The sequence below is a fragment of the Lissotriton helveticus genome, chromosome 7 (assembly GCF_964261635.1).
Source record: "Lissotriton helveticus chromosome 7, aLisHel1.1, whole genome shotgun sequence".
NCBI lineage: Eukaryota > Metazoa > Chordata > Amphibia > Caudata > Salamandridae > Lissotriton > Lissotriton helveticus.
Genome location: NC_136068.1, coordinates 391858695 through 391874739, shown reverse-complemented (window position 1 = coordinate 391874739; position 16045 = coordinate 391858695). Strand labels below are relative to the sequence as shown.

The following is a 16045-nucleotide window of genomic DNA, read 5'->3' as shown; positions in this document are numbered from 1 at the left end:
CATTAACAGAATACAAGGACCCTAGTTTCCTGTTGATCAAATCGTCTATTTCTGCAGTGTTTTATTGTGGCTACCTTTATACATCTAAAAGCTTTTAAAGGTTCTTTCTTAAAGTCTGGTCATGTGTTTTAATCCCTTTTTTTTTTAACATGATGCACTGGAAATGACTGTTAAATGTATAAATGAAATTTGTATGTAATGTCTTTTTATGATTTTTTTAAAATCGAATAAAAGTATTTTGACTGACTGACTGACTGACTGGGACAAGCGGGCCGACAGCAATTTCATACGACGCTCCCATCGGAACTTCTGTTTAAGGTGCTGACCAGCTTCGCAGTCCGTAGAGTCGTGGTGCTCACCCATACACCACATACATATCGGGTGAGGGTCCGTCACCGACATCTGGTGTGCACACACCATTCACGACTTGAAGCCCGAAGGCATTCGCACACTGTTCCACGAACCAAAACGTGAAAAGGAGGCCTGAAAACAGTTCAGGACACTATCCGGAACTGCGTTGCACGCAGAAAAGAGAAAAACTGATGTTGGGGTGCCGGGCTGGGGCTTATGTGACCTCGCTGACGTCACGCCCACAGATGAAGTCAGGACGGAATCACGTGGTACCGCCCCCGGCACGCAGAGATGCTGTGGCATAAAAGAAATTTTGGATCCAGTCTCACGACTGGGGATAATTCTACGTTAGGGAATCTGCGGCTAGTAGTCTCTATCAGATAGTAAGAAGCATTAACGTGCAACTATGTAAGGGTTCAAAAGGAGAACACATACGATATGTAAGCACTAGATTAAGATCCCACTGAGACCTAATAAATGGAGTGGGAGGAAAAGTATTAAACCCCTTAATGAGCCTTAAAACTATATTGGGTTTAAAAAGGGAAGGTTGATCGGGCATACAAAGGAATGCCAATGGGGCAGACAAATACCCCTTAACCACTGCAACAGCGCAACCTTGCTGGGCTAGGTAAAGGGAAAAAATCAAAATGTTCAACTAATGGGCATGCAAAAGGTCAATTGACTTCTCTCCGCCTCACTTAACAAATTTTGCCCATCTGCAAGCATAGACTGTCTTCCGGCCGATAAAATATCATCCACCACATCAGATGGGAGCGAGAAAGAACTCTGGTTGCCCCATTCAGTCTCCAGGCATGAAGGTGCAGGCTCTGGAAGTGGAGGTGTAGAAACTGCCCCTGCGAGAGAAGGTCTGCCCTAAGAGAGAGACAGAGAAGAGGGCACAATGAGCGGTAAAGAAGGTTTGTGTACTTTCCCTTTGCAGCCAGTCCTGAGAGATAGATAGATAGATAGATAGATAGATAGCTCAGGCTTGATTTAGTTCAGGTGAGAAGTACTCGGACCACAACGGAGGGCGCCAAGCATCAGCCCTGTATCAGCGGTATAAAAGCACTTCGCCAACAGATCCCTTTTCACAGTTCTGCTGCCACTATTGCCGAAGCGTTTCGAATTTCATCATTTTTCTTCAAAGGCTTGTGGGAGTAGAAAGCACTCTGTCCAACCACAGTCCCTCTTATACACTGAGTAGCGCGCCCTCTATGGGCTGCTCTTGATGAGGCTGCGCTGTGCATCCTGGGAGTCGCAGTTTAGGCAAATGTTCTGACAATGTATTGAAAGTGCATTGATTCTACTGTGGGTACATTAAAGCTCGTAGATGAGCCTCGGTTCGCGGAGTGCCTTCTAAATCCCAACGTTGTGTCCCACATGCAGAGGTAAGTTGTATACTCGCCCCTCTGGCCCCCAACTTCATGGGGTGGTGCTTGATTCGGCGGCACGAACACCGCCAATACATGTGGCTTGATTTTGTTCAGGTGAGAAGTACTCGGACCACAACGGAGGGCTCCAAGCATCAGCCCTGTATCAGCGGTATAAAAGCATTTCGCCAACAGATCCCTTTTCACAGTTCTGCTGCCACTATTGACGACGCGTTTCGAATTTCATCATTCTTCTTCAAAGGCTCGTGGTAGTAGAAAGCAATCTCTGTCCAACCACAGTCCCTCTTATACACTGAGTAGCACGCACTCTATGGGCTGCTCTTGGTGAGGCTGCGCTGTGCATCCTGGGAGTCGCAGTTTAGGCAAATGTTCCGACAATGTATTGAAAGTGCATTGATTCTACTGTGGGTACATTAAAGCTCGTAGATGAGCCTCGGTTCGCGGAGTGCCTTCTAAATCCCAACGTTGTGTACCACATACAAAGGTAAGTTGTATACTCGCCCCCGTGGCCCCCAACTTCATGGGGTGGTGCTTGACTCGGCGGCACGAACACCGCCAATACATGTGGCTCAGGCTTGATTTCGTTCAGGTGACAAGTACTCGGACTACAAAGGAGGGCTCCAAGCATCAGCCCTGTATCAGCGGGGGCGAGTGCACAAGTTACTACTTGTGTAACGATATATCTGTAAGAGACATTAGTTAGTGATAGATTCCTTACCTTAGAATATCCCCAGGCGTCAGACTGGATCCGGAAATTTTTGCTTAGCAGTACCCTTGCGCGTCGGTAGGCGTCGTCTGCGGCTCCGCGTCCGTCGTCGCCGCCGTGATGACGTCGTCGGAGTACTTAGACGCCGCCTCCGCGTGCTGACGTCAGTTCTTAGACACAGCTTTTCCGCGCCAGAATCGCAGAGCCATGTTAAAAACCAACACTGGTGCCATTGAAACTAGGGCCCTGAAAGGGGATGACCTTAACCCTAGATATCGGTTCGCAGAACGGGGAGGATGGGTGGGTCGGTAAGGCATCTAATCACTAACTAATGTCTCTTACAGATATATCGTTACACAAGTAGTAACTTGTGCATCTGAAAGAGACACATTAGTGATAGATTCCTTACCTTAGAATAGATACCCCAGCAATACCAACCCCGGTGGTGGGTCTGAGAACCAATAATCACACCAGAAAGTCCTGGAGGACGGAACGGCCAAAGAAGCCATCCCTCCAGACTTGACTGTCCAGGCAGTAGTGTCTTGCAAACGTGTGCAGCGAGGCCCACGTAGCCGCCTGGCAAATGTCCTGCAAGGGCACTCCCCGGCCCAGGGCAGTCGTAGTTGCCGTGGCTCGGGTGGAATGAGCCTGCAATCCAACAGGGGGCTCCTTTTTAGCCAAGGAATAACATGCCTGGATACACAAGATGATCCACCGAGAGATGGTTCTCTTGTGCACCGCTTTCCCCTTCTTAGCGCCCACGTAACCAACAAAGAGTTGGTCATCCACCCGGAACTGGCGTGTGCGATCCAAGTAGAATGAAAGCGCACGTTTTGGGTCCAGACGGCGGAGCCGCTCCTCCTCTTTAGAGGGATGCGGTGGCGGAAAGAAGGTGGGCAAGGTGATAGACTGCCCGATGTGGAAGGCCGTGACAACCTTGGGCAGGAAAGAGAGTCTAGTCTGCAACACAACCTAATCCGGATGGACAGAAAGGAAAGGAGGAGTACAAGAAAAGGCCTGGAGCTCACTCACTCTCCTTGCAGAGGTGATGGCAACCAGGAAAGCAATCTTTAAAGTAAGAAGGCGGAGAGGACAGTTGTGAAGTGGCTCAAAGGGAGCGCACATCAGAAATGTAAGAACAAGGTTCAAGTCCCACTGAGGCATCACAAACGGAACAGGAGGGAATGTGTGTGTGATGCCCTTCAGAAAGAGATTTACAATAGGGGACTTGAACAAAGAAGGTTGATCAGGCAGCCTTAGAAAGGCTGAAAGGGCAGAAAGGTAGCCCTTGATAGTGCCGAGAGCAGAGCCCTGCTGGGCAAGAGGGAGAAGGAAGAGAAGAACCTCAGAGAGAGGGGCAGCAAGAGGATCCACAGCCTTTGCTGGGCACCATGCCACAAATCTGTTCCACCTGCAGGCGTATACCGACTTTGTGGAGGGACGCCTGGCTGCCAGAATGACATTACAGACTTCGGGGGGCAAGTCAAATGGCCTCAACTGTCGCCGCTCAATCTCCAAGCATGGAGGTGGTGACTGGACAGGTTCGGGTGGAGGACTGTCCCCTGCTGCTGCGACAGAAGGTCCTCCCGAAGAGGCAGACGAACCGGGGGATCGACTGACATACTGAGTAGCTCTGGATACCAGTACCTTCGTGCCCAGTCCGGAGCCACAAGGATGACTTGGGCCCGGTCGCGCTTGATCTTCTTCAGCACTCTGGGCAGAAGTGGTATAGGCGGAAAGACGTACAACAGACCGCAACTGCACACGCGACGAAAAGCGTCTCCGAGCGAGTGCCGCCTTGGAAATTCCAACGCGCAGAACTGATGACATTGCGCGTTCTCTTCGGTGGCGAATAGATCTAACCAAGGCTCTCCCCATCGCTGAAAGAGGCCTTGCGCCACGTCCGAGTTCAGACGCCATTCGTGATCCATCATGCACCGACGGCTGAGCTCGTCCGCCCTGGCGTTCAGAGAACCTGCCAGGTGTTGAGCCACCAGGGTTACGCCCTGGCGTTCCAGCCACTGCCAGAGGCGCAGAGCCTCCTGGCAAAGGGTCCACGACCCCACCCCGCCCTGTTTGTTGCAGTACCACATGGCGGTGGTGTTGTCCGTGAACACCTGCACTACACTACCCCGGACAGAGGGGAGGAATGCCTGCAGTGCTAGACGAATCGCCCGCAACTCCAAAAGGTTGATATGGAGCCGGGCCTCCGCCGGAGACCAGAGGCCTCTGATCTCCGCCTCTCCCATGTGGCCTCCCCAGCCCTGGAGGGACGCATCAGTCACAACCACGTGCTCCGGTTGGGGAAGGGAGAGGGATCTGCCGCTGACCCAATCGCGGTCCGTGAGCCACCACTGCAGCTGTCTCGCAGTGCCCTCCGAGATCAGGACGTGGTCGGACAGATTGCCCTGATGCTGGGCCCACTAAAACTTCAGGTCCCACTGCAGAGCCCGCATCCGCCACCTGGCGTGATGCACCAGTAGGATGTAGGAGGCCATCAGCCCCAGAAGCCGCAGCGTCAACCTGACCGAGACCCGGGATAAAGGCTGAGAGTGGAATGAGAGCCTGAATATCCCGGACCCGCTGTTCGGGAGGATAAACTCGAAACTGCGCCGAGTCGAGAACCGCTCCGATGAAGAGGAGCTTCTGAGAGGGGCACAGGTGTGACTTCGGCACATTGATTGGAGAACCCCAGCTGGTGCAGGAGGTCTGCCGTCGTCTGCAGGAGGTCTGACGACTGTCTGGGGCGAGGCCGCCTTCAACAACCAGTCGTCGAGGTAGGGGAAGACTGAAACCCCTAACCTGCGCAGATGAGCTGCGACCACCGCCATCACCTTTGTGAACACCCGTGGGGCGCTTGTAAGGCCGAAGGGGAGCACGGTAAACTGAAAGTGCTCGTGGCAAGCCGTGAACCACAGGTAGCGCCGGTGGGCCGGCAGGACGGGGATGTGGAAATAAGCGTCCTGCAAGTCCAACACTACCATCCAGTCTTCTGGGTCCAGGGCAGCTAGGACCTGAGCCAGTGTCAGCATTTTGAACTTCTCCTTCCGGAGGAAGCCGTTGAAGTTCCGGAGGTCCAAGATAGGGCGTAGGCCCCCTTTGCCCTTTTTGGGTACCAGAAAGTAGTGGGAGTAACAACCACACCCTACTTCTGGCCCAGGAACACGCTTGATGGCCCCCATGGCCAAGAGGGCTGTAACTTCCTTCTGCAGAAGTCGCAAATGATCCCCCGATACTCGGTGGTATTGCGGTGGCATGGCTGGAGGGGTCGTCTCGAAGGGGAGGGAGTAGCCCCTTTGGACGATTTACAGCACCCACCTGTCCGAAGTGACAGTGCGCCAGTGGAGGAGGTGATGGCGAACCCTGCCCCCCACTGGCGACACATGGGCCTGAAAGCACGGACACGGGTTTTGAGGCGGATGCCGCGGGGGAAGGTGTGGACTGACCTCGCCGTTGACCCCGACCGCCATCACGGCGGTTTCCACGGCCACCACCGCGTTGGGTATTACCTTGCGGAACGTGTCTGGCAGCACGTGTGGGAACACCCCTTCCGTGGCCACGAAAGGAGTGAAAGGCAGCCGATTGCTGGCGTGGGGCCGAGAGGCCCAAGGACTTGGCCATAGCCCTGGAGTCCTTAAAGCGCTCAAGCGCATGGTCTGCCTTGTCGCCAAAAAGGAGACGGCCATCAAACGGCATGTCCATCAGTGTATTCTGGACATCAGCCGAGAAGTTGGCGGATCTCAACCAGGCGTGGCGAAGAATCGCCACCGTCGTTGCCATCGCTCTGCCCAGTGAATCGGTGGTATCCAGTCCACACAGAATTGAATAACGTGCCACATCTCGGCCCTCCACAAGGGCTTGGCCGAGTTTAGCCCGTACCTCCAATGGGCATTCTGGCAGCACGTCCGCGACCGTGTGCCACACGGAGTGGGTGTAGCGGCCCAAGAGGCATGCAGTGTTGGAAGACCGCAGTCCCAAACTGAGGGAGGAGAATACCTTCTTGCCGTATTGCTCATACCTCTTGGATTCCCTGTCAGGCGGAGCTGACAGGAATGCGGTCTGGGAATTTGAGGCCTGGATCACCAGGCTCTCAGGGGTGGGGTGGGTGGACAGGAAACAAGGGTCGCCCGGGGCCGGGGGGTGGCGTCTGGCCACATTCGTATCTACAGGCGAACCTGTAGCGGGCTTGGACCAAGTGCCCAAAAGAACGTCGGTCAAGGCCTCGTTAAACGGCAGCAGAGGCTCGGTGGAGCATGACTGCGGCTTAAGGACCTCAGTGAGGAGGTTAGTCCTCACAGTCGCAACGGGGAGCTCAAGGCCCAAGGCCTTGGCCGCCCTCATCAACACCACACTGTAGGTTGCCCCCTCCTTAGCCACGGTAGGAGGTGAGACAAAGCCAGTGTCCGGCGAAGTGTCCAGACCACTGGCATCCCCAAGTTCACCTGTCCAGTCCTCCTGGGACTGACATTCACGTGTCAGAGGGTCCTCAGACCCCTCCCAATACTCCTCATCACCCATCTCCTGGTACTCATGGTTAGTAAATGATGGGGCCGGTTCATGGAAAATGAATTCTCCGAACGGCGTCTGAAGCGGCGCCGGGTCGAGGGAGGCATCGGGGACAGCGCCGCCCTAAGACGGCGCCGGGGGTGACACCTGAGGGACCGGCGACGACCCGGATCCGGATCCAGCGGGGGCCTGCGGCGCCGGGCCCGAAGGCGCCGGCGTCGGAGCCGAAGCACCCGACGGGGTCTGGGCCGAAGCTCCCGACCCGCTAGGGCCCCCAGACGGGTCCGCTGGGCCCGAAGGCGCCGCGGAGCCCGCCGGGGGAGTGAGGGACCTCATGGCCATGAGGAACTGCTCGATCTCCTCCTGCGTCACGCGCGACCCAGGGACCGGAGGGTATGGGGCCGGACGCGGTGCCTGAGACTCCGACGGAGCCGCGTGGGCGGTGTCACCTGAACCCCCGGCCGCGTCACGCTAGCGTCGGGGGGAGTCGGAAGAGCGATGACGTCTCTTCGACTTCTTGTGCTTACCTGACGACTTCGACCAAGAGGAGTGATGTCGACTCCCGGAGCTATGGCGGCTCCGCTCCCGCGACCGGTCCCTCGACCTCCGTGCGGACCGAGACCTCACTCGGCGCGGGGCCGACTACCGGAGTTCGAGTCGCTTGCGGGACCGCTCCCGCCTAGCCTTTGAAGTGAGGGCCCGGCAGTCGGAACAGGTCTTATCGTCGTGGTCGACGCCGAGACAGTGGAGACACCGACGGTGAGGGTCCGTGACCGACATCAGTTGGTCGCAATCCTCACAGTGCTTGAAACCTGGCATCCCTACCGGCACCGTTCGGAGTCGAGGACTCGAAATAGAACGATCAAAAGAGATCAAAAAGTTTAGTCAAAAAAGACTAACGTACTACTTTTTCCGGATCTGTGCTGCTGGCGTGGAAAAAAGAAGAACTGACGGCAGCACGCGGAGGCGGCGTCTAAGTTCTCCGACGACGTCATCACGGCGCCCACGACGCCGACGACGGACGCGGAGCCGCAGACGACGCCTACCGACGCGCAAGGGTACTGCTACGCAAAAATTTCCGGATCCAGTCTGACGCCTGGGGATATTCTAAGTTAAGGAATCTATCACTAACGTGTCTCTTTCAGATATACAACTTACCTCTGCATGTGGGACACGACTTTGGGATTTAGAAGGCACTCCGCGAACCGAGGCTCATCTACGAGCTTTAATGTACCCACAGTAGAATTAATGCACTTTCAATACATTGTCAGAACATTTGCCTAAACTGCGACTCCCAGGATGCACAGCGCAGCGCAGCTGTGTCCAGATCTGACTATCACCCGGCGAGCAGCTGCTCGAGTATCATTCAGCAGCTCCGAAAATTGTCCTTGGAGATCTCCAGGCAACTTTGTAACTGCTTCCCTTGCTGAGTCCATTAAGACATCAATATAGCGTCCTAATAAACATGTATCAATGGTAGATTTTAGGGCCATACGTCTAGAGGAGAAGACTTTCTAGGCAGATTGCTCTATCCTCAGACTCCCCGTCAGCCAGAGCTGTCTGAAAAGAGCCAGGAGACAGTTTGGTGGAACAAGAAGCCAGTACTAACAAGCTTTCAGGCATGGGAAGTGATGACGAAAACAATGTATTCCCTGGAGCTGGCTTGTACCTCCTGGCAATGGACCTTGACACTACTGCCGAAGACATAGGCTTTTGCCATATTTCAAGGATAGGTTCAGTAAGAGCCTAATTAAATGGCAACAGCGGCTCAGATGATGTGGATAAATGAAGCACCTCAGTCAAAAAATTCAACTTAACTCTGCAGAAGGTAGAGGCAAAATGTACATTTCTGCCCCCTTCCTGATCATAGAATGATAAGATGTCACCTCTGGTGGCACAATACCCTTTGTGGATAGCAATTCCCTCTCTGGAGAGGTATCCAGACCACTCATTCAAAATCTGGATCCAAAAACACAATCCCACTCTCTTCAACATCCTGAATGGCACACAAATACCGCTCTTTCTCTAAAAGCCTCTGAGCTTCTCTATGAGACCTTATCTTTGGCGTGGGTGGCGCCAGTGACTTCGACAATGTCACAGGTGGTTGCAAAGAAGGTAGTGGAATTTGTGCTCGGTGACACAGCGCTGGTTCAGATCCAGACGGGAGCGATGAAGAAACAGGCGGCATCAAAGACTCTTGCCCTTTATGCCCTGGCAACAACATCAACTGTCTCTGCACTGGTAGAGGCCAGCTCACCGGAGTCAACAACATAAAAGGCGCCTGTTGAAAATATGAGGGAAAGCCTCCTAAGGGGTAAGAAAGTGGACCCATGGTGTCACTTGTTGCACCAAATGGAGTTGCAGCCCTTGTAAAAATGCTAAACATAGCATTTAAGAAGGTTGATGGATCGGATGCTGGAGTCGGGAATGCCAAATACTCCTGTTCCTTGTCAGGCGGATGCGTCACAGGAACAACTGGGTCTGAGTCTGGCTTCAGAATAGGCCGTTCAGTCAGAGTCACCAGCCTTGGTGCCGGAGCACACCTGGAGATGGAATCGGATACATCTCTTCTGTCACGAGTCTTCGGACCCGGGGACACCGACTTTGGTGAACCATCCCTGAAAGAGCAAGGCCGAGAGGCATGGTGCTGCTTCTTCTTATGCGTATGTTTGGATGACCTCAACGTATGGGGAAATGGCGACTCCGATCGACCTCTCTTCTGCTTCTTAGACTCTGCCATGAAAAGCTTTGCCTCCCTTTCTTTTAAAGCCTGGTGACACAATGAAGAGGCTTCGACATCATTAACAGACGACCAGCACCAAAGGCAATCGTTGTGTGTGTCAGTGATGGACATCTGGCCGCTGCATTCCTTGCAAGGCTTTAATTTGAACTTCAGCGGAGGAGGCATCTTCACTTGCAACAATGTTGCACCTACAAAAAAGGAAGAAATCTCCCACAATATGGATATCCAAGGAAAAGTCTTTACGCTCGGACTGCATTGAAAAAAAGGAACGGACATCAGCACGCCGAAGGTCTTCTTATGCCTCCGATGACGTCAAGCAGGGTCGAGTGCGGAGCCGTGGTATTGTGACGTCCTCACCAATGTGGGAGAGCTAGAGAGATAAGTTTCAGTGGAATGCTGTGCATGAGGAATATTCAAAAGGTGAGGAATCCAAAGGTGGAAGTATCCATCGGAAAGTGTGCTGTTGTGATTTAGCATACATCTGTTCATTCATTTTAAGAGAAATTTAAGTTTAATAGAAAAAGCAATATCTAGCCCGGGGTGTAGAATTGCTATAGCCCGATGCCCAGGACATATTGCTTGGGGGCAAGTGCAACAGGTTTTTATGCTTATTTTGTCCTTAGGACAAGTAGGCCCAAAACCCTGCAGCACAAACCCTTTGGCTGCCAGTTTACAGTAACACATTATGGATCAGGGAAGGAAACTGTCTGCTAATGAAGTAATCTTTGTGTCTCTTTGTTCATGCTATTCAAACTTGTATTCATGATTCTTGAATACAAAGCCTTTGTTGTTAGGGTGAGTGCTCAGAGGAAATGTAAGCTCGGACTGCACTACCGACTCGTTTCAGTATAAAAACTGTACCCATGTTTACAAAGTATAACAATATGAAGCTATGTATAATGCTACCAGAATGCTCTGATGAGATGCAAATATCTGTAGAAGCTTCAAAGCAAGTTTGATGATTCTTTGCTTTCAAAATAAAATATTCACAGAGAAATGCAACTAGAAAAATTAATGTTTTGCCAAATTACTGAACTGTACCATTCCTTTGAAGCATCAGTTAGTAAAATGAATTGATACAGGCTCATAATGGAAAATCAGTGTAATAAGATTATGGGAAACATGAAAATAAACAAGCATTAGCAAAGACAATAGGTCTGGCATTGGCAGTCAGCCTTTTGGTTTTGTCAATGCATGTTTTGTTTGGACATGGCTTTTGTACATATTTATTGTTGAAGGAGGGCCCTCACCATTGTAACAAACATTAGCAAAATACAAAAATATTTTCTTTTCTCAAAAAAACACACATTGCGACAGCAGTTCCTGCAGTGAACAAAACTTTTTGTGCAGATATATTTCTTGTGAAAGAGCAGCATGCTGTCACAGTGAAGCCAGTCGATAAAGAAAGATACACTTTTAATAAAAACAAAAGATCTTGGTTAGCACCAGACCTAATTAGATGCCGATTTCTTTATGAAAATCACAAAGGTGCAGCCATAGTATATACCCTTGCATTATTGCAGATTTAAGGTTTCATGAATTCACCCAAATTTATGGAAGTAGACCTGGAAATCATCCTTCTAGAAAATAGTTGTGAACTCCATTTGAGCATGAGAAAATATGTATGTGTAGATTTGCTCATGCAAAAATCTGTTGAGAGTTTACAAGTTCACTTTCCTCCCTACTACTTTTTCTCCAACCCTGGAAAAAGTTTTACTTTGGCCCATGCCAAGGAGTAAATTTCTAACCTTTCTCAATATGGGAAAAGAGCTGGTGAAACCACCTAAAACATGCAAGTTAGTAGGTTTGCACAGATTCAAAAGGGCATTCTAACCCTGGGAATATTACTTACCGCTACCTCCAATCCCAGTATGCAGATCTGCAGAAAGGCAGTGAAATAGGGGAATTGCTAGTATTCAGATCATACTGTAGTATGAGCCCTGACATAATCAGAGAGGCTATTATCAGTGCTCTTATATTAAGAGATTGCTGCTTTCATTTGTTTCCGCACTACATCGCACCTAAGGGACAAGTGTACTGAGTTATAGGACAAGCGGATTTCAGAAGCAACCTGTCCAATGGACAAGTAGATATGTTATTAAATTACACACCCTTGCCTAGTGCGGGAAGACTCACGGTGGAAAACATTTAAAAATAAAGCATTGTGATTGGCTTGTCTCGTTGGACGACCGCAGGATCAAGTGATGTGACTGGAAGCCGCAACACGAAGACAAAAAAATAAAAAGTAGGAGTAGGGACTGTGACCTTTGGCCACTTGTGGGGGTGTTACCACTTTTGACGGGGATATTGGAGAAGGTACTTTAAGTAAAAAACAAAGCATATTCTCTGAAAAAGCACAAAGGTAAAGGTGGAGTTTATATGCAGGTTTTCTAATACAAAAACTACAGTATTTAAAAAACACTGAAATTCACCAGTCCTACATAACTGACATAAGTATAACTTGAACAACTATGAGGCGCTGCTTATGACTGCACATATTAAATCACTGTCAGCATCTGAAATCTGCGCTGATGCAGGTTATACTTATGTCAGTTACGCATAACTGGTACATTTCAGTGTTTTTTGGGGGTTTTAAACTGTAGTTTTTAAAAATTATTTAAACACCCTACATACAAGTCTACTTTAGCCTGTTTTTTCCATTGAATTTTCAAGGTTTGTTTTAACAAGTTAAAATTTTAGTATCCTATTAACATATAACCCTGCTTTACCATTTGTTTTTCTTACATATTTATTTTTTACACTACATTATATATTCATTGACTTAGTACTCATTGGAACGATTTGGACCATTTGAGTATCATCCTTCATAATTTTTAGTATTGCTTGAGAGTGCAGATATATATTTTAAGTCAATTGTTAAATGAAATGCAGCAACATAAGAAAATGGTAAGGAAATCAAAAGCATGTATTGGAAAATGTTAGGTACACTGGCATTATAGAGTAGGTTTAACAAGAATGAAAATAGGAAGATAAATTGCAGTGTGGGCCAGTGTATTTAACTTTTTGCTGACCGGCATCTGCACTGGGGAGGAATCTATATATATATATATATATATATATATATATATATATATATATATATATATATATATATATATATATATATATATATATATATATATATATATATATACATACATACACACATAGTGAGCGAAATAGTAAACATTATACACACACACACACGTATACTGGTAGTACTGAGACTAAGGTAGCAGCTGGACACTGTTAGATTTACATTGCAATTTCATTTTAAGGCTATCATTCTGACCCACATGTTAAAACTGAAATAGTGAAATGTTTGCCTAGCACCGCAGCTGATTACATTTTTTATTACTCATGTTGAAAGGCTGAAGCACATGGAGTATTTCGCCTCATTTGTTTATCTTGAGTATTACAACAAAGAACACTTGATTACTATACACATTACAGTGATTTTGGTTCACTTTAATATTCTGTAGCTCTTAATATGCTAAAGTTAGTAGGTGCAGCTTGGAAAAATAAAAACTTTTAGGGCTATCTAAAGGAAAGCAAATTTTAAATGTATTTTAAAGTGCATCAAGTGTTTTCCAGTACAGTAAAGTCAGCCAATAAATGAAAAGGGGAATCAAAAAATAAAAAAGAAATTACTATCAGTTATCCTGGTTACATCTTGTAAATCTGGATAGCAATCACAGACGCTAACAGAAGCCAAAATATACTATCAGTGCTCATCATAAAAATCATTGTTAAGCAACTCTCACCCGTTTATCAATTAAGATTGTTCAAGGACAACACAAATTATTCCCCCTACCCAGGAACACCACAACACTGAAAATTATTGGGGCCGCCATGCATAATGCAGAGATGGATCTCATCATTCAGTAGGCAACTTTTGTAGAGTCCAAAGCATCAGCTATGGAATCGTGAAATTAAGACTCTTAGTGCTTATAAACCATCCACAGCTTTACACCATAAGAGGGTCTCACTTTTTACCAAGCCATTGTTCCTCTTCAAAGTCATTGCAGATTTCCACACACATAACCCAAAATAATTTATTTTACATACTTTCTTAATCCTACTTTCCAAACTGTGAGTCTTAAAGACTGGGTTCACTCTACTAGGGAAAAGCGCTTTGACTGTTCAAATAATGAATGTTCCCAGATCAATGAGATATAAGCCGGAAACCTGGATAAGTCCGGACTTTTGACACATACAACTACATTTACTGTGGTGCCAGAGCAGACACTACCATGGTAGACCTAGCATCTTAATGCAGTTTGTTTCATTTTTAGGTTTATCTATTTGTCTGGATTTCACTCCTCTTTGGCATTGGCTTGCTGTTCGACCTTACTTTTACTGAAAAGAAAACAAGGAGAATGTACTTGCTTGTAATTCTAGTTCTTAACCTCTTGGATGCTATGGGAATTCCCCTGCTGTGCTGGGATTTCGCGATCCTCGCACATTCATGACGAGCTGGGCTCGTCATGAGCGTAGCAGGAGGCTACTGCATGACGAGCCCAGCTCGTCATGAGCGTCGAAGGGGTTAAAGCTATTTTCTATTAATGAATAAACCTTGTGTTCTCCGTCCCAAAAAACTGAACAGTTGAGGACATTTATTAGGTCAATTCCTTTCCCAGTCTGTCCTGTAAAAAAAGAATAGAGTAACAGACCGTGGAGGGTATGTTGAACTTGTACAATTACATAAATCCTTAAACAGGATCAAAATGTCTCCTTTTATAAACCTCAATGCCACAATTTTATGCTTGTTTTAACTCTACCAAAGAGCTTTATACATGGTCTTTCTGTCAGTCAAATGTGTTTTTATTCTTCTGATTGAAAATGTTACATTACAAGATGTTAAAACAATTGTTAAAAAAATTAAAGAGGTTATCAGATTCTACATATGGGTGGAGATATCTACCATGCAAGAATTTTAAGAAAATACACACAAATAAGAATGATAATAGTTCACCAAAACATCTGTGGGCTGTCACAGTGTGAGGTTTGATCAAAGACTTCAGACTGACCATGGAAACATTTTGAAAAAGCAAGATAAGGACTGTATCTCATTGTGGGTCAAGTGTTCCCACTGCTTATTTTTTTATACATTAGGCAGAATATAATTTTCCAAACTCTAAAAGGTCATAGACTCCTCCACCATTTGCTCACTTCAAAGGATGAACAAATACTTACCATATTTTTTAAGTTGATCTTTGCTGGGCCAAGTATCAGAAATTTGCAATGGCACATTCTCTTGGCACAATGGAGTCTTGAGGGCAGAATTTGTTTTAACTGAAATCGGTGACTTTTTGGGAGAAGGCTCTTGAGCGATTTCTACGTTTTCTTCACTTCCAAGCACTTCTATATAAAAAAAAGTTTGTTAAAATAAAAATACTTTTCTACTACACAACTAGTAAACCAAAATTGTGTTTGCTTTATGTTAAATAAAACCAAATGAAAGTGTAATCATAAAGAAATTAACATTGAATGGTTTTAAATTCTCAATGCACGGAAGCATTGTATTAGCATATGGACATTGTAAATTAAAATGTTACTAGGTTACTAGTAAAACAAGTTATTTATGGTTGGTATCTGCACTCTAATCAAATATAATGTGTGATTAAAGAAATAATGTTTAAAAGTACACTAAAAATCAAAATGAGTCAAAAACTATAGGGAGCTGCATAGCTGCTCAAATATTTCCTTTCTGCAAAAGCCCGAAAATGGAATGCATTTTTCGCAAGGACAGAACATCAGATAAAGTGGTAATAACTGCCCTGTCTATTTAAGCACAGTCAAGAGTCATCCGTCATGCATCACAGTGACAATGGCTTAACCCTAAAGGTTTGACAATTTGAGGAAGGGCGGAGTACCCCCAACACTTACTCCTTTCCACTGGCTTTATCAGTGGACTGTTCATGAATTTATTGAAGATACTTATGGTAGATAACTAGTGATACATGTAGGCAACTTCTCCACCTCTATTAGATATATTAAAAGTAAAATACCCCCCTTTGTTTTTATGTTTTTTTTTTGGGACAAGAACTCCTGAGGGGAAATGGGTTTATAAGATTTCGCGGGTGGAGGGCTCTGGGGGGGCGGAGGTCATTTTCTCTTACCCCCGTCATTTAGAACTGGGAAAGGGTAATAAGCACTTTGCTTTGTTGGGGTGGCGGATAGTTATGAATCCGTCGAGCTGGGAGGCAGGGAAAGGGTTGGGAGGAGGGAGGGCAGTTGATGAGAGTTGGTTGGGGGTTTGATGTTTTTTTCCACAATGGAATGTATACTTGTTACAGTTTGTTGGGCATACTGCATTAATGCTGGTCTGAAGTACTACACTATTTA

General features: G+C 47.3%; 1 protein-coding gene across 3 annotated transcripts in view; it reads right to left on the bottom strand.

The window, feature by feature from the left end:
• The window catches only part of PHF20 (PHD finger protein 20), a 1067420-nt gene that overhangs the window by 280733 nt on the left and 770642 nt on the right, over positions 1–16045 (bottom strand). For 2 of the 3 annotated variants that reach the window (XM_078652233.1, XM_078652235.1), the window contains exon 16: positions 14894–15061. In XM_078652233.1, the coding sequence (XP_078508359.1) occupies positions 14894–15061 (168 nt within the window). The remainder of the gene's footprint in view (positions 1–14893; positions 15062–16045) is intronic. The other variant, XM_078652234.1, reaches the window with a different exon arrangement.